At 40.9% G+C, this 21,698-nt stretch overlaps 1 protein-coding gene across 1 annotated transcript in view; it reads right to left on the bottom strand.

The window, feature by feature from the left end:
• Positions 1-595: 595 nt before the first annotated feature.
• Positions 596-21,698, bottom strand: part of LOC311117614 (eukaryotic translation initiation factor 4E type 2-like) — a gene marked incomplete at its 3' end in the record, with an annotated part of 45,359 nt that continues 24,256 nt past the window's right edge. The window contains exons 2-7 of the mRNA XM_084192549.1: positions 17,903-17,987; positions 11,880-12,014; positions 11,666-11,770; positions 6,547-6,595; positions 5,214-5,317; positions 596-766 (exon numbers count right to left, since the gene is read on the bottom strand). Coding sequence (XP_084048675.1) covers positions 596-766; positions 5,214-5,317; positions 6,547-6,595; positions 11,666-11,770; positions 11,880-12,014; positions 17,903-17,987 — 649 coding nt within the window. The remainder of the gene's footprint in view (positions 767-5,213; positions 5,318-6,546; positions 6,596-11,665; positions 11,771-11,879; positions 12,015-17,902; positions 17,988-21,698) is intronic.

The following is a 21,698-nucleotide window of genomic DNA, read 5'->3' as shown; positions in this document are numbered from 1 at the left end:
GTCTCTCTCCTCTCCTCCCTCCCTCCTGTCTCTCCCCCTCCTCCTCCTCCTTCACTCCCCCCTCTCCTCCCTCCTTCACTCCCCCCTCTCCTCCCTCCTTCTGTCTCTCTCCTCTCCTCCCCTCCTCCCTCCCTCCTGTCTCTCCCCCTCCTCCTCCTCCTTCACTCCCCCCTCTCCTCCCTCCTTCTGTCTCTCTCCTCTCCCCCCCTCCTGTCTCTCTCCCCCTCCTCCTCCTCCTCCACTCCCCCCTCTCCCTCCTCTCCTCCCTCCTCCTCTTGCCTGCTCTCCATCTCTTCACAGGGTGATCTTTGTGTTGCGAAAGCTGGAATTATCCCTAAGAAGAAAACACACAGAGAGAGAGAGTGATATCAATAAACAGAATTATCCATAGAGACAACACAAAACACAGTAAGTGGTCATTGTGTGTCCAAGTTGTGTCCATGATGGTGTTAGGTGGGAGTGTGTATCTTGTGTGACTCGTACTTGAGGCTGTCGTTGTGTGTTTTGTACTCCATGATGGTGTTAGGTGGGAGTGTGTATCTTGTGTGAATCGTACTTGAGGCTGTCGTTGTGTGTTTTGTACTCCATGATGGTGTTAGGTGGGAGTGTGTATCTTGTGTGAATCGTACTTGAGGCTGTCGTTGTGTGTTTTGTACTCCATGATGGTGTTAGGTGGGAGGTTCAGGACGCGTCGAAGAGTGTCTCGGATTCTAGATGTCGTCACCTGATCGCTGGCAGTCTTATTCCATATAGACAGGATGTCTTCCTAGAGAAACACACACAGTACACACACACACACACGAGTGAGTTTGTGAGTGTGGCTGAATCTCAAACCAAACACTGACCACTTCGAGCACTCGATATGTGCATTTCTTGAGTCAATCTCAAATGCTAGTTGCCGAGTCATCGAGGGCTCCACTGTGCCCTTCAGGGGCCTCTTCTAGTGGGAATCCTTTGTCAATTTTGTGCCCTTAGCAGTAGGGGTGTGACGTTTAAATGTTTAAACGAATTTGGGATTGTTAACGTTTACTCCCTAACCGAAAACCTTTTTATTCCAGTGCAGTTATCCCAAAACCACCACTAACAGGCCACTAGCATAAAATTAAATTGAACAAATACTGTAAGTAGGAGGAGATCTGAATCTTTACAATTATTTGGATATAAAGCGTTCTGCACGTCAGCATTGTTAACAGTTGCAAAAATGACAGTGCGACAGGGAAGCGACATCATGGAAGTCCTGTATGGCAATACTTTGAGTTAAATGAGAAAGTGATGAAATATTCACTTAGTGAGGTGGAATTGAACTAGAGTGGCAGTACAGGTGCTGAAAGGGAGACGGCGTGAGACCCAACCCGTTGCTAAGGGACGGAGTGAGACCCAACCCGTTGCAGCAGTGCTGATAAGGGACGGCGTGAGACCCAACCCGTTGCTTGCAGCAGTGCAGATAAGGGGGATGTTATTTTTGGTCTTAAAGGTTTGGTTTAGGCATAAGGTTAGCAGTGTGGTTAATGTTACGGTTAGGCTTAAAAATCACATTTTAAGAAGAGAAATTGTAAAAATCGGTGGGTTTTATGACTTTGTGGCTGGGGTAACTAGTGACCACCGATAGCCAGGACTGCGGTAGATTGAGCTGCATTGCCCCCTAGCGGTCAACCGCCGAACCACATCTGAATTGTGAACTCAAGTCAATTTATGATTTTTTTGTAAACTTTTAAATAATGTTAAGAAAATGTTTACATTTGTCAAATCCTTCCCACAAATTTCTTTCCACAAATCTCAGCGTGTGACCTAGAGACAATATAGTTACAACTACTTCGCCCTCAAAGATAGTCGATCTAAATTTAAATTTTAGTCATTTTGCAGACGCTCTTATCCAGAGCGACTTACAGGAGCAATTAGGGTTAAGTGCCTTGCTTAAGGGCACATCGACAGATTTTTCACCTAGTCGGTTCGGGGATTAGAACCAGCGACCTTTCGGTTACTGGCACAACGCTCTTACCCACTAAGCTACCTGCCACCCACGTACACACACGTACATTGTAATAATGTTATATGATTTACATTTCAGTCATTTAGCAGACGCTCTTATCCAGAGCGACTTACAGTTAGTGTACTGTGTTATCTTTTGTTCTATGTGTAATGTAAGTGCCTTAATGTGTTTGGACCCCAGGAAGAGTAGCTACTGCCTTGGCAGGAACTAATGGGGATCCATAATAAACCCCAGGAAGAGTAGCTGCTGCCTTGGCAGGAACTAATGGGGATCCATAATAAACCCCAGGAAGAGTAGCTGCTGCCTTGGCAGGAACCAATGGGGATCCATAATAAACCCCAGGAAGAGTAGCTGCTGCCTTGGCAGGAACTAATGGGGATCCATAATAAACCCCAGGAAGAGTAGCTGCTGCCTTGGCAGGAACTAATGGGGATCCATAATAAACCCCAGGAAGAGTAGCTGCTGCCTTGGCAGGAACTAATGGGGATCCATAATAAACCCCAGGAAGAGTAGCTTGGGCCAAGAAACACGAGCAATGGACATTAGACCGGTGGAAATTTGTCCTTTTGTCTGATGAGTCCAAAGTTGTGATTTTTGGTTCCAACCGCTATGTCTTTGTGAGACGCAGAGTAGGAGAACGGATGAACTCCGCATGTGTAGTTCCCACCGTGAAGCATGGAGGAGGAGGTGTTATGGTGTGGGGGTGCTTTGCTGTTGACACTGTCTGTGATTTATTTAGAATTTAAGGCACACTTAACCAGCATGGCTACCACAGCATTCTGCAGCGATACGCCATCCCATCTGGTTTGGGCTTAGTGGGACTATCATTTGTTTTTCAACAGGACAATGACCCAACACACCTCCAGGCTGTGTAAAGGCTATTTGACCAAGAAGGAGAGTGATGGAGTGCTGCATCAGATGACCTGGCCTCCATAATCACCCAAACTCAACCCAATTGAGATGGTTTGGGATGAGTTGGACCGCAGCGTGAAGGAAAAGCAGCCAACAAGTGCTCAGCATATGTGGGAACTCCTTCAAGACCATTGGAAAAGCATTCCAGGTGAAGCTGGTTGAGAGAATGCCAAGAGTGTGCAAAGCTGTCATCAAGGCAGTGGGGGAAAAAAGTATTTAGTCAGCCACCAATTGTGCAAGTTCTCCCACTTAAAAGATGAGAGGCCTGTAATTTTCATCATAGGTACACGTCAACTATGACAGACAAAATGAGAAAAAAAAATCCAGAAAATCACATTGTAGGATTTTTTATGAATGTATTTGCAAATTATGATGGAAAATAAGTATTTGGTCAATAACAAAAGTTTCTCAATACTTTGTTATATACCCTTTCTTGGCAATGACACAGGTCAAACGTTTTCTGTAAGTCTTCACAAGGTTTTCACACACTGTTGCTGCTATTTTGGCCCATTCCTCCATGCAGATCTCCTCTAGAGCAGTGATGTTTTGGGGCAGTCGCTGGGCAACACAGACTTTCAACTCCCTCCAAAGATTTTCTATGGGGTTGAGATCTGGAGACTGGCTAGGCCACTCCAGGACCTTGAAATGCTTCTTATGAAGCCACTCCTTTGTTGCCCGGGCGGTGTGTTTGGGATCATTGTCATGCTGAAAGACCTAGCCACGTTTCATCTTCAATGCCCTTGCTGATGGAAGGAGGTTTTCACTCAAAATCTCACGATACATGGCCCCATTCATTCTTTCCTTTACACAGATCAGTCGTCCTGGTCCCTTTGCAGAAAAACAGCCCCATAGCATGATGTTTCCACCCCCATGCTTCACAGTAGGTTTGGTGTTCTTTGGATGCAACTCAGCATTCTTTGTCCTCCAAACACGACGAGTTGAGTTTTTACCAAAAAGTTATATTTTGGTTTCATCTGACCATATGACATTCTCACAATCCTCTTCTGGATCATCCAAATGCACTCTAGCAAACTTCAGACGGGCCTGGACATGTACTGGCTTAAGCAGGGGGACACGTCTGGCACTGCAGGATTTGAGTCCCTGGCGGCGTAGTGTGTTACTGATGGTAGGCTTTGTTAGACCCATGGGGCGGCGCACAATTGGCCCAGCGTGGTCCAGGGTAGGGGAGGGATTGGCCGGCAGGGATATAGCTCAGTTGGTAGAGCATGGCGTATGCAACACCAGGGTTGTGGGTTCGATTCACACGGGGGGCCAGTATGAAAAATAATGTATGCACTCACTAACTGTAAGTCGCTCTGGATAAGAGCGTCTGCTAAATGACTAAAATGTAAAATGTCATGTAATGTTACTTTGGTCCCAGCTCTCTGCAGGTCATTCACTAGGTCCCCCCTTGTGGTTCTGGGATTTTTGCTCACCGTTCTTGTGATCATTTTGACCCCACGGGTGAGATCTTGCGTGGAGCCCCAGATCGAGGGAGATTATCAGTGGTCTTGTACGTCTTCCATTTCCTAATAATTGCTCCCACAGTTGATTTCTTCAAACCAAGCTGCTTACCTATTGCAGATTCAGTCTTCCCAGCCTGGTGCAGGTCTACAATTTTGTTTCTGGTGACAGCTCTTTGACAGCTCTTTGTTTCTGGTGACAATTTTGTTTCTTTGACAGCTCTTTGGTCTTGGCCATAGTGGAGTTTGGAGTGTGACTGTTTGAGGTTGTGGACAGGTGTCTTTTATACAGGTAACGAGTGGAGGACAGAGGAGCCTCTTAAAGAAGAAGTTACAGGTCTGTGAGAGCCAGAAATCTTGCTTGTTTGTAGGTGACCAAATACTTATTTACCACCATAATTTGCAAATAAATTCATTAAAAATCCTACAATGTGATTTTCTGGATTTTTTTTTCTCATTTTGTCTGTCATAGTTGACGTGTACCTATGATGAAAATTACAGGCCTCTCTCATCTTTTTAAGTGGGAGAACTTGAACAATTGGTGGCTGACTAAATACTTTTTTTCCACACTGTATATAATATATTTTGATTTGTTGAACACTTTTTTGGTTACTACATGATTCCTTGTTTTATTTAATAGTTTTGATGTCTTCATTATTATTCTACAATGTAAAAAATAGTCAAAAATAAAGAAAAACCCTTGAATGAGTAGGTGTGTCCAAACTTTTGACTGGTAGTGTGTGTGTGTGTGTGTGTGTGTGTATGTGTGTATATGTATGTATGTATGTATGTATGTATGTATGTATGTATGTATGTATGTATGTATGTATGTGTGTATGTGTGTGTACCTGGAAGCGTATAGAGACCACCACTCCACAGATCTCCTCTCCCACCATGAACTGTTCTCCCAACATGGCCAGAATAATGTTCTCCCAGAACCTGCTGGCCAGACCTGTCAACAACAACATTAACAATATTAACAACATAGCCAGAATAATGTTCTCCCAGAACCTGCTGGCCAGACCTGTCAACAACAACATTAACAATATTAACAACATAGCCAGAATAATGTTCTCCCAGAACCTGCTGGCCAGACCTGTCAACAACAAGTAGTCAGATTTCACATCCTGTTTCACACAGGCAGAGTAGACATACTCCTGTCTCCATGGGAACCAGGGCTACCGCTCAATCCAAGCCATTTTGATCTACGGTGTCCACAGATCGATTTATAAGCCAGAATGACGGTCGGAATCGGTACCAGAACCACGCATGTCCCCTAAACCGACGTAGCTAGATCGTTAGCGAAGCTAGCCACTGTAGCTATCCAGTAACTCCTCCAGTATGTGTTGATGTGACGTAGCTAGATCGTTGCTAAGCTAGCCACCGTAGCTATCCAGTAACTCGTCCAGTATCTGTTGATGTGACGTAGCTAGTTCGTTAGCTAAGCTAGCCACCGTAGCTATCCAGTAACTTCTCCAGTATGTGTTGTGACGTAGCTAGTTCGTTAGCTAAGCTAGCCACCGTAGCTATCCAGTAACTCCTCCAGTATGTGTTGATGTGACGTAGCTAGATCGTTGCTAAGCTAGCCATCGTAGCTATCCAGTAACTCGTCCAGTATCTGTTGATGTGACGTAGCTAGTTCGTTAGCTAAGCTAGCCACCGTAGCTATCCAGTAACTTCTCCAGTATGTGTTGTGACGTAGCTAGTTCGTTAGCTAAGCTAGCCACTGTAGCTATCCAGTAACTCCTCCAGTATGTGTTGATGTGACGTAGCTAGATCGTTGCTAAGCTAGCCATCGTAGCTATCCAGTAACTCGTCCAGTATCTGTTGATGTGACGTAGCTAGTTCGTTAGCTAAGCTAGCCACCGTAGCTATCCAGTAACTTCTCCAGTATGTGTTGTGACGTAGCTAGTTCGTTAGCTAAGCTAGCCACTGTAGCTATCCAGTAACTCGTCCAGTATGTGTTGATGTGACGTAGCTAGATCGTTGCTAAGCTAGCCACCGTAGCTATCCAGTAACTTCTCCAGTATGTGTTGATGTGAGGTCTACCTTTAAAGGGAGGTTTAGAGAACCAAAGTCTCCCTTTAAAGGGAGTTAAAGAGAACGGTAAAAGGCAAGATGAGGGGCAAAATGAACAGGTTATGCAGCCTTGCCCTAATAATAATATGAACAACTACAGACCTTTCCGCAGCCTAATGATCCACTTCCCACCGTTCTTATTAGCTTCATCCTGGAGGGTTACACACACACACACACCGTGAACACCAAAAGCTATGGTTATACTGGATGGGATGCCATCATGCTGATGGGACTCACCATCTTACACACACAGGTTTGATTCCCTCATTAAAACAGGTGGAAGTCAGGGTGGCCAGTCAGATCTCCAAACACTCTATAACACTACCTATATATAATATACAATAATAATATGTTACCTCCCACATGGGTTTGATTCCCTCTATAACACTACCTATATATAATATATAATAATAATATGTTACCTCCCACATGGGTTTGATTCCCTCTATAACACTACCTATATATAATATATAATAATAATATGTTACCTCCCACATGGGTTTGATTCCCTCTATAACACTGCCTATATATAATATATAATAATAATATGTTACCTCCCACATGGGTTTGATTCCCTCTATAACACTACCTATATATAATATATAATAATAATATGTTACCTCCCACATGGGTTTGATTCCCTCTATAACACTGCCTATATATAATATATAATAATAATATGTTACCTCCCACATGGGTTTGATTCCCTCTATAACACTACCTATATATAATATATAATAATAATATGTTACCTCCCACATGGGTTTGATTCCCTATATAACACTACCTATATATAATATATAATAATAATATGTTACCTCCCACATGGGTTTGATTCCCTCTATAACACTACCTATATATAATATATAATAATAATATGTTACCTCCCACATGGGTTTGATTCCCTATATAACACTACCTATATATCATATATAATAATAATATGTTACCTCCCACATGGGTTTGATTCCCTATATAACACTACCTATATATAATAATAATATGTTACCTCCCACATGGGTTTGATTCCCTATATAACACTACCTATATATCATATATAATAATAATATGTTACCTCCCACATGGGTTTGATTCCCTATATAACACTACCTATATATCATATATAATAATAATATGTTACCTCCCACATGGGTTTGATTCCCTCTATAACACTACCTATATATCATATATAATAATAATATGTTACCTCCCACATGGGTTTGATTCCCTATATAACACTACCTATATATAATAATAATAATAATAATAATATGTTACCTCCCACATGGGTTTGATTCCCTCTATTACACTACCTATATATAATAATAATATGTTACCTCCCACATGGGTTTGATTCCCTATATAACACTACCTATATATCATATATAATAATAATATGTTACCTCCCACATGGGTTTGATTCCCTCTATAACACTACCTATATATCATATATAATAATAATATGTTACCTCCCACATGGGTTTGATTCCCTATATAACACTACCTATATATAATAATAATAATAATAATAATATGTTACCTCCCACATGGGTTTGATTCCCTCTATTACACTACCTATATATAATAATAATAATAATAATATGTTACCTCCCACATGGGTTTGATTCCCTCTATAACACTACCTATATATAATAATATGTTACCTCCCACATGGGTTTGATTCCCTATATAACACTACCTATATATAATAATAATAATAATATGTTACCTCCCACATGGGTTTGATTCCCTCTATTACACTACCTCTATATAATAATAATATGTTACCTCCCACATGGGTTTGATTCCCTCTATAACACTACCTATATATAATAATAATATGTTACCTCCCACATGGGTTTGATTCCCTATATAACACTACCTATATATAATATATAATAATAATATGTTACCTCCCACATGGGTTTGATTCCCTCTATAACACTACCTGAATATAATAATAATATGTTACCTCTCACATGGGTTTGATTCCCTATATAACACTACCTATATATAATAATAAGTTACCTCCCACATGGGTTTGATTCCCTATATAACACTACCTATATATAATATATAATAATAATATGTTACCTCCCACATGGGTTTGATTCCCTATATAACACTACCTATATATAATATATAATAATAATATGTTACATCCCACATGGGTTTGATTCCCTCTATAACACTACCTATATATAATATATAATAATAATATGTTACCTCCCACATGGGTTTGATTCCCTCTATAACACTACCTATATATAATAATAATAATATGTTACCTCCCACATGGGTTTGATTCCCTCTATAACACTACCTATATATAATATATAATAATAATAATAATAAGTTACCTCGCACATGGGTTTGATTCCCTATATAACACTACCTATATATAATATATAATAATAATATGTTACCTCCCACATGGGTTTGATTCCCTCTATAACACTACCTATATATAATATATAATAATAATATGTTACCTCCCACATGGGTTTGATTCCCTCTATAACACTACCTATATATAATATATAATAATAATAATAATAATAATATGTTACCTCCCACATGGGTTTGATTCCCTCTATAACACTACCTATATATAATAATAATAATATGTTACCTCCCACATGGGTTTGATTCCCTATATAACACTACCTATATATAATAATAATATGTTACCTCCCACATGGGTTTGATTCCCTCTATAACACTACCTATATATAATAATAATAATATGTTACCTCCCACATGGGTTTGATTCCCTCTATAACACTACCTATATATAATACATAATAATATGTTACCTCCCACATGGGTTTGATTCCCTCTATAACACTACCTATATATAATATATAATAATATGTTACCTCCCACATGGGTTTGATTCCCTCTATAACACTACCTCTATATAATAATAATATGTTACCTCCCACATGGGTTTGATTCCCTATATAACACTACCTATATATAATATATAATAATAATATGTTACCTCCCACATGGGTTTGAGTCCCTCTATTACACTACCTCTATATAATAATAATATGTTACCTCCCACATGGGTTTGATTCCCTCTATAACACTACCTATATATAATATATAATAATAATATGTTACCTCCCACATGGGTTTGATTCCCTCTATAACACTACCTATATATAATATATAATAATAATAGTAATATGTTACCTCCCACATGGGTTTGATTCCCTATATAACACTACCTATATATAATAATAATAATAATATGTTACCTCCCACATGGGTTTGATTCCCTCTATAACACTACCTATATATAATAATATGTTACCTCCCACATGGGTTTGATTCCCTCTATAACACTACCTATATATAATATATAATAATATGTTACCTCCCACATGGGTTTGATTCCCTCTATAACACTACCTATATATAATATATAATAATATGTTACCTCCCACATGGGTTTGATTCCCTCCATAACACTACCTATATATAATACATAATAATATGTTACCTCCCACATGGGTTTGATTCCCTCTATAACACTACCTATATATAATATATAATAATATGTTACCTCCCACATGGGTTTGATTCCCTCTATAACACTACCTATATATAATATATAATAATATGTTACCTCCCACATGGGTTTGATTCCCTCTATAACACTACCTATATATAATATATAATAATATGTTACCTCCCACATGGGTTTGATTCCCTATATAACACTACCTATATATAATATATAATAATAATAATATGTTACCTCCCACATGGGTTTGATTCCCTCTATAACACTACATATATATAATAATAATATGTTACCTCCCACATGGGTTTGATTCCCTCTATAACACTACCTATATATAATAATAATAAGTTACCTCCCACATGGGTTTGATTCCCTATATAACCCTACCTATATATATAATAATAATAATATGTTACCTCCCACATGGGTTTGATTCCCTCTATAACACTACCTATATATAATAATAATATGTTACCTCCCACATGGGTTTGATTCCCTATATAACACTACTTATATATAATAATAATAATAATAATATGTTACCTCCCACATGGGTTTGATTCCCTATATAACACTACCTATATATAATAATAATAATATGTTACCTCCCACATGGGTTTGATTCCCTATATAACACTACCTATATATAATAATAATAATATGTTACCTCCCACATGGGTTTGATTCCCTATATAACACTACCTATATATAATAATAATATGTTACCTCCCACATGGGTTTGATTCCCTCTATAACACTACCTATATATAATAATAATATGTTACCTCCCACATGGGTTTGATTCCCTCTATAACACTACCTATATATAATAATAATAATATGTTACCTCCCACATGGGTTTGATTCCCTCTATAACACTACCTATATATAATAATAATATGTTACCTCCCACATGGGTTTGATTCCCTCTATAACACTACCTATATATAATAATAATATGTTACCTCCCACATGGGTTTGATTCCCTATATAACACTACCTATATATAATAATAATATGTTACCTCCCACATGGGTTTGATTCCCTATATAACACTACCTATATATAATAATAATATGTTACCTCCCACATGGGTTTGATTCCCTCTATAACACTACCTATATATAATAATAATATGTTACCTCCCACATGGGTTTGATTCCCTCTATAACACTACCTATATATAATAATAATATGTTACCTCCCACATGGGTTTGATTCCCTATATAACACTACCTATATATAATAATAATATGTTACCTCCCACATGGGTTTGATTCCCTCTATAACACTACCTATATATAATAATAATATGTTACCTCCCACATGGGTTTGATTCCCTCTATAACACTACCTATATATAATAATAATATGTTACCTCCCACATGGGTTTGATTCCCTCTATAACACTACCTATATATAATAATAATAATATGTTACCTCCCACATGGGTTTGATTCCCTCTATAACACTACCTATATATAATATATAATAATAATATGTTACCTCCCACATGGGTTTGATTCCCTATATAACACTACCTATATATAATAATAATATGTTACCTCCCACATGGGTTTGATTCCCTCTATAACACTACCTATATATAATAATAATAATATGTTACCTCCCACATGGGTTTGATTCCCTCTATAACACTACCTATATATAATAATAATATGTTACCTCCCACATGGGTTTGATTCCCTCTTTAAACAGGTGGAAGTCAGAGTGCCCAGTCAGATCTCCCGGTCGGATCAGGTGACTGTAAAACTTCCAGAACTGTTCCACCTGTCAACCAATCACAGCACAAGATAACATCAACCAATCAGCTGGTCACATCGTAACCCTATCAACCACATATTTAACACAGTGCTGTGTGTATATGATATGTACTGACCGAGGCGACGGTGCCGATCTGTCTGATGTTCTGTTCATAACTCTGTGTGTTGGCGGGCCGGGACGGAGTCCTCCGAGAATACCACAAGGAGTAGTTATACTGTAGAGGGTGTTCGCCTGCTGCAGGACTCACCGTCTAACACACAGTCAGTATATGAGCCATTAGTTATAACAGGTTACACAGGATTCATCTGCAAGGAGAAAATCTGATTCAATCATTTGGGTTCAAGTTAGAGGGAAAATAGGATAGATGAGCACAGATAGACTGATGGAGGGAGGGGGGAGGGAGGGAGGGAGGGATGGAGGGAGGGAGGGAGGGGGATGAATCCCATTTGTTCCTACCTGGTCAAGTCCGTCAGTGATGCCAGTTCTAGAATTTAGAGTTATGCTTGGTTATCATGATATTTATGTATGAAACTGTATGCACTCACTAACTGTAAATCGCTCTGGATAAGAGCGTCTGATAAATGACTAAAGAAAAATAACAAAACAAAACAAAACGAAGAACAGATGAGGTATATTATTATATTGCATTTCTTTCAGATAGACTTGTTGGCAATTAGCACATTTTGCAGGTTGGATTACCGAAAATACATACAATGAAATGAAAAATATATACATGGTTGGAGACTTGAATTGTACGGAATAAAAATATTGCAAAACATGCATCCTGTTTGCAAAAGGGCACTAAAGTAAAACTGAAAAAAATGAGGCATAGAAATTAACTTTATGTCCTGAATACAAAGCGTTATGTTTGGGGCAAATCCAACATCACTGAGTACCACTCCATATTTTCAAGCATGGTGGTGGCTGCATCGTGTTATGGCATTGTAGGCTCCTCAGAGGAGGAAGGGGATTTCATACTAAATATATACAGCACTCTTTAGGGTAGAACCACGGTGGAGCCGGAGGACAGCTAGGTTTTGTCCTCCTCTGGGTACATTGACTTCAATACAAAACCTAGGAGGCTCATGGTTCTCACCCCCTTCCATAGACTTACACAGTAATTATGACAACTTCTGGAGGACGTCCTCCAACCTACAGTGCCTTACAAAAGTATTCATCCCCCTTGGCGTTTTTCCTACTTTGTTGCATTACAACCTGTAATTAAAATTGATTTTTATTTGGATTTCATGTAATTGACATACACAAAATAATCAAAATTGGTGAAGTGAAATGAAAAAAATAACATGTTTCAAAAAATTCTAAAAAATAAATAACGGAAAAGTGGTACGTGCATATATATATTCACCCCCTTTGCTATGAAGCCCCCTAAATAAGATCTGGTGCAACCAATTACCTTCAGAAGTCACATAATTAGTTAAAGTGCACCTGTGTGCAACCTACGTGTCACATGATCTGTCACATGATCTCAGTATATATACATACACACACACACCTGTTCTGAAAGGCCCCAGAGTCTGCAACACCACTAAGCAAGGGGCACCACCAAGCAAGCGGTCAGGGAAAAAGTTGTGGAGAAGTACAGATCAGGGTTGGGTAAAAGAAAAGAAAAAAAAAAAGAGCACCATTAAATCCATTATAAATAAATGGAAATAATATGGCACCACAACAAACCTGCCAAGAGAGGGCCGCCCACCAAAACTCACGGACCAGGCAAGGAGGGCATTAATCAGAGGCAACAAAGAGACCAAAGATAACCCTGAAGGAGCTGCAAAGCTCCACAGCGGAGATTGGAGTATCTGTCCAAAGGACCACTTTAAGCCGTACACTCCACAGACCTGGATTTTACGGAAGAGTGGCCAGAAAAAAATCCATCAGGCATGTGGGAGACTCCCCAAACATATGGAAGAAGGTACTCTGGTCGGATGAGACTAAAATTGAGCTTTTCGGTCATCAAGGAAAACGCTATGTCTGGTGCAAACCCAACACCTCTCATCACCCCGAGAACACCATGTTTTTCCATCGGCAGGGACTGGGAAACTGGTCAGAATTGAAGGACTGATGGATGGCGCTAAATACAGGGAAATTCTTGAGGGAAACCTGTTTCAGTCTTCCAGAAATTTGAGACTGGGACGGAGGTTCACCTTCCAGCAGGACAATGACCCTAAGCATACTGCTAAAGCAACACTCGAGTGGTTTAAGAGGAAACATTTACATTTCTTGGAATGGCCTAGTCAAAGCCCAGACCTCAATCCAATTGAGAATATGTGGTATGACTTAAAGATTGCTGTACACCAGCGGAACCCATCCAACTTGAAGGAGCTGGAGCAGTTTTGCCTTGAAGAATGGGCAAAAATCCCAGTGGCTAGATGTGCCAAGCTTATAGAGACATACCCCAAGAGACTTGCAGCAGTAATTGCTGCAAAAGGTGGCTCTACAAAGTATTGACTTTGGGGGGATGAATAGTTATGCACGCTCAATTGTTCTGTTTCTTGTCTTATTTCTTGTTTGTTTCACAATAAAAAATATTTTGCATCTTCAAAGTGGTGTAAATTAATTGATACAAACCCCCCCAAAATCTATTTAAATTCCAGGTTGTAAGGCAACAAAATAGGAAAAATGCCAAGGGGGGTGAATACTTTCACAAGCCACTGTATCAGAGCTCTTGCAGCATGAACTGACATGTTTTCCACCTAATCAAAAGATCAGAGAATGAATCTAGTATTGAACTGCAGTGCATAAGATGTGGTAATTAGTTGACTCAGAGAAAGACAAAAGTTGAACAGTTTTGAACAAATTCTTCCAAAATTAAGGAGGAGCAAGAGAGAGAGAGCTAGCTATATTTGGTTGTATTTTTTCTCAATTTCACTTAGCTAGCAAATGCAGCTAGCTAGTTTAGCCTACTCATACACCCGGCTCAAACAGAGAGGAATGCTATGCTAGCTAGCTGGCTATGGCTATCCAGCACTGGAAGTCTTCCAAGTCAAGGAAAGCTTTTGGTTGTATTAATTTATTGCCACTGGGGCCCGCCAGTGTAACTGATAAACTGCTTGCTGACTGCATGATTGTAGCGGGTTTACTAACGCCTTAGTTCTAGTAGCTATGGTGACTACGATGTAGGCTGTGTGTAGCGATTAGCAGTCATGATATGAACGTTTGGCTTGGAAAGGTTTTCGACTGATTGTAGCGGGTTTATTAACACGTGTCAAATAGAAACGGTTGGACTAATGATTACAACCTAGATCAGCTAGATGCAGGCAAGAGTGTGCAAAGTGGTATTGAATGTGTCACTGTCACCTTGATTACTCAAAATTCTCTTGACCTGTGCACCTACGTTGTAAACTTTTCATAGGCTAGGTTGTAGCAACCTCATGATGGGTACAGGGAACATTAGAGTATCATGTAGTAGCCTAAACCTATCGCTGTTACATTGAACTGGGTGAATGGAATATGAATGACTGTCATCCAATATGCTGTAATAGAAATAAGGCCATGCTCATAATTATATACATATATTTTTTAAATAAATCACTGACCGCCACTGTGTTATGGGCTTGTCATTGGAAGGACAGGGAATATTTATGTTCAGTCTGCTGTCCACCAGACACTGGGAGACTATAGGAAACCCTGGTCCAGTCTGCTGTCCACCAGACACTGGGAGACTAGAGGAAACCCTGGTTCAGTCTGCTGTCCACCAGACACTGGGAGACTAGAGGAAACCCTGGTTCAGTCTGCTGTCCACCAGACACTGGGAGACTAGAGGAAACCCTGGTTCAGTCTGCTGTCCACCAGACACTGGGAGACTAGAGGAAACCCTGGTTCAGTCTGCTTTCCACCAGACACTGGGAGACTAGAGGAGACCCTGGTTCAGTCTGCTGTCCACCAGACACTGGGAGACTAGAGGAAACCCTGGTTCAGTCTGCTTTCCACCAGACACTGGGAGACTAGAGGAAACCCTGGTTCAGTCTGCTGTCCACCAGACACTGGGAGACTAGAGGAAACCCTGGTTCAGTCTGCTGTCCACCAGACACTGGGAGACTAGAGGAAAACCTGGTCCAGTCTGCTGTCCACCAGACACTGGGAGACTAGAGGAAACCCTGGTTCAGTCTGCTGTCCACCAGACACTGGGAGACTAGAGGAAACCCTGGTTCAGTCTGCTGTCCACCAGACACTGGGAGACTAGAGGAAACCCTGGTTCAGTCTGCTGTCCACCAGACACTGGGAGACAAATTCACCTTTCAGCAGGAAAATAACCTAAAACACAAGGCCAAATATACAATGGAGTTGCTTACCAAGATGATTAAATGTTCCTGAGTGGCCTAGTTACAGTTGACTTAAATACGCTTGAAAATCTATGGCAAGACTTGAAAATGGCTGTATAGCAATGATCAACAACCAACTTGAATGTGCAAATATTGTACAATCCAGGTGTGGATTGTTAATGAATTTATTTGCAAATTATGGTGGAAAATAAGTATTTGGTCACCTACAAACAAGCAAGATTTCTGGCTCTCACAGACCTGTAACTTCTTTAAGAGGCTCCTCTGTCCTCCACTCGTTACCTGTATTAATGGCACCTGTTTGAACTTGTTATCAGTATAAAAGACACCTGTCCACAACCTCAAACAGTCACACTCCAAACTCCACTATGGCCAAGACCAAAGAGCTGTCAAAGGACACCAGAAACACAATTGTAGACCTGCACCAGGTTGGGAAGACTGAATCTGCAATAGGTAAGCAGCTTGGTTTGAAGAAATCAACTGTGGGAGCAATTATTAGGAAATGGAAGACATACAAGACCACTGATAATCTCCCTCGATCTGGATCTCACCCCGTGGTGTCAAAATGATCACAAGAACGGTGAGCAAAAATCCCAGAACCACACAGGGGGACCTAGTGAATGACCTGCAGAGAGCTGGGACCAAAGTAACAAAGCCTACCATCAGTAACACACTACGCCGCCAGGGACTCAAATCCTGCAGTGCCAGACGTGTCCCCCTGCTTAAGCCAGTACATGTCCAGGCCCGTCTGAAGTTTGCTAGAGTGCATTTGGATGATCCAGAAGAGGATTGGGAGAATGTCATATGGTCAGATGAAACCAAAATAGAACTTTTTGGTAAAAACTCAACTCGTCGTGTTTGGAGGACAAAGAATGCTGAGTTGCATCCAAAGAACACCATACCTACTGTGAAGCATGGGGGTGGAAACATCATGCTTTGGGGCTGTTTTTCTGCAAAGGGACCCGTACGACTGATCCGTGTAAAGGAAATGAATGAATGGGGCCATGTATCGTGAGATTTTGAGTGAAAACCTCCTTCCATCAGCAAGGGCATTGAAGATGAAACGTGGCTGGGTCTTTCAGCATGACAAGGATCCCAAACACACCGCCCGGGCAACGAAGGAGTGGCTTCGTAAGAAGCATTTCAAGGTCCTGGAGTGGCCTAGCCAGTCTCCAGATCTCAACCCCATAGAAAATCTTTGGAGGGAGTTGAAAGTCCGTGTTGCCCAGCGACGGCCCCAAAACATCACTGCTCTAGAGGAGATCTGCATGGAGGAATGGGCCAAAATAGCAGCAACAGTGTGTGAAAACCTTGTGAAGACTTACAGAAAACGTTTGACCTGTGTCATTGCCAACAAAGGGTATATAACAAAGTATTGAGAAACTTTTGTTTTTGACCAAATACTTATTTTCCACCATAATTTGCAAATAAATTCATTAAAAATCCAACAATGTGATTTTCTGGAATTTTTTTTCTCATTTTGTCTGTCATAGTTGACGTGTACCTATGATGAAAATTACAGGCCTCTCTCATCTTTTTAAGTGGGAGAACTTGCACAATTGGTGGCTGACTAAATACTTTTTTTCCCCACTGTATGTAAATGTGATCTCTCCCTCCCTAAAAACAGGTCTTGCCGGCAGGACCAAGCCATCCTCTGATTTTTCGTCAGCAACACGTGAAAACGGAGGTAGGGGCAATGGGCTGATTTGGTATTCACTGTATGTGTGATGGTGTTTTTAGTGTGTGTGATGGTGTTGTTAGTGTGTGTGATGGTGTTGTTAGTGTGTGTGATGGTGTTTTTAGTGTGTGTGATGGTGTTTTTAGTGTGTGTGTTGCGTACCTTGCGTCGATTGTTGTTGATGGCGCAGTCTTCCTCCCGGTTACAGACAGTCTCATCCTGATCCTCTGGGTCTTCATCTTTCAGACTGGGGGGAGAGAATATACACTGAACATAATGCTCTTTCCATGACAGACCAGGTGAATCTAGGTGAAAGCTATGATCCCTTGATGTCACTTATTAAATCCACTTCAAATCAGTGTAGATGAAGGGGAGGAGACAGGTTAAAGAAGGATCTTTAAATCTTGAGACATGGATTATAATCTCTCATGGACAGATTCACATGTAAACGGCGAGAATCTGTCAAGACTTGGGTAGCAGTGGTTGTGACTATGGGTAGCAGTGGTTGTGACTATGGGTAGCAGTGGTTGTGACTATGGGTAGCAGTGGTTGTGACTATGGGTAGCAGTGGTTGTGACTATGGGTAGCAGTGGTTCCTCGTTTTGGGTTTTCTTCATTGATCATTTGGAAAAATTACGATTAGGGTTAGGATTACGATTAGGGTTAGGATTACGATTAGGGTTAGGATTACGATTAGGGTTAGGATTAGGCGAAGACGGTTTTTAAACTGGGGCAGTGATTTCAAGCCCTGTGCTCAGTAGTTATTGTTACCGGGGAAACACCAAAGACGCACAGTTCGTTCTACATTTATATTTTCATTAAATGTTTCACATCCTAAACAAAACAATCATTTGTAGCGCATAAATGTATCAATATCATGTCACTTTTATATTCGACATTGGAAATTTGAGATAAAAGCGATGCTGCTGTGCCGGTGAACGGCTTTGGAACACAGACATTGACTGCGCCAGGTGGCCGTGTAACAAGTGGGTGGTTTTTGACAATAGACTGTCTACAGCCATAACGTTTTGAACCTGGAAGAAGAACGAGAGACGGGATTGGCAAGAGGAATGTCGAAGTGTCCTGAAAACATGGTAAGCTAACGTTACTGAGTGTCAAGCTAGCTACAGTAGCTAGCTTCTTAGCTTGTTGGTTAGCTAGCTAAAATGGTGCATTTTACAACCAGATTGTCAGTTTTACACATATAGCTAGATAATGAACTAAAAACTGCAATTATCATAACCCATTATCATCTAGCAGTCTATGGTAGCTATATCTGTCAGATGTAAAGCAAGGAGGATCATGGCATGTGTCAGAAGCAATACATGTTGACTAACTACCACACATTAGCTAGATCCCATTAGCTAGCTAGCTAGATGTAACCGGTATAATCCTGGCGTAACTCCCTGTCAGAGAGACTGAGGTTAGAGGCCAGTGGGAGGTCAGGGGTCAGGGCTCTGTTTTAAGCACACTCACTACCTCTATCCGTCTCTCTCCAGGTGCTACAGAGATACTGGTCCAAGGACCTCTAGAGCCTTCTCACCAACTAACTGCCATCTCTCCAGAGCACAGAGAAGAAAACTCATAATAGTATATTTGAGGCACTCTGTAAACATCCTTCACTATGGCAGTCTGCCTGTGTGATCGCATAACATATCCAGGGCAACTGGTTGGATTGGATTTAATGTACTCACTCAAACTTACGCTCTCTCCTCCCTGTACAAAAAACTCCTTTTATAAAAACAAACATGTGTCTATCCACTTATCCCCAGGTGACTCTTCTGGAACTATAGAGCAGCACATTATAACAAACTGAGGAAGGATGCAACTAACTAACCCTTTCAATGGCCACATTTTGGGGATGACAAATGCAATAAAGTTTGGTATAAAACAACTAATTTTCCAATTGTTAGATTACAAAAAACTACTTTTTCATAGCATGTTTGGCATGTTAGTTTTCACGTGTTTCTTTTTTCTGTGGTAACTTCAATATCAAGACAGCACTTTGAGCTTATGATTCAAAAGGTCTAAAATCAGAGCAAGTCTCATATCCAGGGTGAATACATTTTATTATAGCTAACATCACAGGCCATCACACAGGTTCACATTTGCAGATAGCTAATAGGCAAGCTAGTAGCTTCGTTAGATTTTGGTGACGCACTGAATAATTATGGCTAGTTGGCTAAGCTTTGATCAAAAATGGATATCCAAAAATGGCTGGGCACTGCCAGGAGCAAATTAACTGAGGACCACCATGTCATGAGCGATGCAGAGCTCAGCTACCAGCCTCCTAGCCTGACCACCCACTCCGCCTGCTGACCAACAAGATGGAGAAGGGTCAGTCCTAGCATCAGCAGCTTGGGGGTAACATCACAACAAGCATCTGCACCTCCGTTACCCCAGCAACAAGCATCTGCACCTCCGTTACCCCAGCAACTAGCATCTGCACCTCCGTTACCCCAGAAACTAGCATCTGCACCTCCGTTACCCCAGCAACTAGCATCTGCACCTCCGTTACCCCAGCAACAAGCATCTGCACCTCCGTTACCCCAGCAACTAGAATCTGCACCTCCGTTACCCCAGCAACTAGCATCTGCACCTCCGTTATCCCAGCCACTAGCAGCTGCACCTCCATTACCCCAGCAACTAGCAGCTGACGACCTCTGTGATGTGGATCCAGCGCAGGTTTGTCTTGACACTTAACCAAGCCGCATTTTCAGAGGGTTCAAGGACAGTGTGGCTTAAATATCTCCGCAAGGCAGATGCAGCCTTCCGTTATCCTTGTAGAAAATGTAACATTGGCGCCAATGCTAATTCAGACAGAGCTTTCACTCAAACTAGTTACTCAAATTGGAAACACACCAATGACAACACTAAAGGGCTGGGGAAGCATGCCTCTTGTAAAGGCATTTGAAATGCATGATTTTATGGAAGACAAAACAAACATGAAGGGCAATTGGAAAATAAATGTCCACTCTTCTTTTCAACTCTGCCTATTTTTATTTTTTTTATTTCACCTTTATTTAACCAGGTAAGCCAGTTGAGAACAGGTTCTCATTTACAACTGCGACCTGGCCAAGATAAAGCAAAGTAGTGCAATAAAAACAACACAGAGTTACATATGGGGTAAAAAACATAAAGTCAGAAATACAACAGAAAATATATATACAGTGTGTGCAAATGTAGCAAGTTATGGAGGTAAGGCAATAAATAGGCTATAGTGCAGAATAATTACAATAGTATTAACACTGGAATGCTAGATGTGCAAGAGATTATGTGCAAATAGAGATACTGGGGTGCAAAAGAGCAAAATAAATAACAATATAGGGATGAGGTAGTTGGGTGGGCTAATTTCAGATGGGCTGTGTACAGGTGCAGTGATCGGTAAGGTGCTCTGACAACTGATGCTTAAAGTTATTGAGGGAGATAAGAGTCTCCAGCTTCAGAGATTTTTGCAATTCGTTCCAGTCATTGGCAGCAGAGAACTGGAAGGAATGGCGGCCAAAGGAGGTGTTGGCTTTGGGAATGACCAGTGAGATATACCTGCTGGAGCGCAGACTACGGGTGGGTGCTGCTATGGTGACCAATGAGCTAAGATAAGGCGGGGATTTGCCTAGCAGTGATTTATAGATGGCCTGGAGCCAGTGGGTTTGACGACGAACATGTAGTGAGGACCAGCCAACAAGAGCGTACAGGTCACAGTGGTGGGTAGTGTATGGGGCTTTGGAGACAAAACGGATGGCACTGTGATAGACTACATCAAATTTGCTGAGTAGAGTGTTGGAGGCTATTTTGTAAATTACATCGCCGAAGTCAAGGATCGGTAGGATAGTCAGTTTTACGAGGGCATGTTTGGCAGCATGAGTGAAGGAGGCTTTATTGCGAAATAGGAAGCCGATTCTAGATTTAACTTTGGATTGGAGATTCTTTATGTGAGTCTGGAAGTTGAGTTTACAGT

Source organism: Coregonus lavaretus (genome assembly GCF_964263955.1).
Source record: "Coregonus lavaretus genome assembly, contig: HAP1_SCAFFOLD_382, whole genome shotgun sequence".
NCBI classification, from domain to species: Eukaryota; Metazoa; Chordata; class Actinopteri; order Salmoniformes; family Salmonidae; genus Coregonus; species Coregonus lavaretus.
The sequence above is the reverse complement of the archived record's forward strand: the minus strand, read 5'-3'. Positions and strand labels throughout refer to the sequence as shown.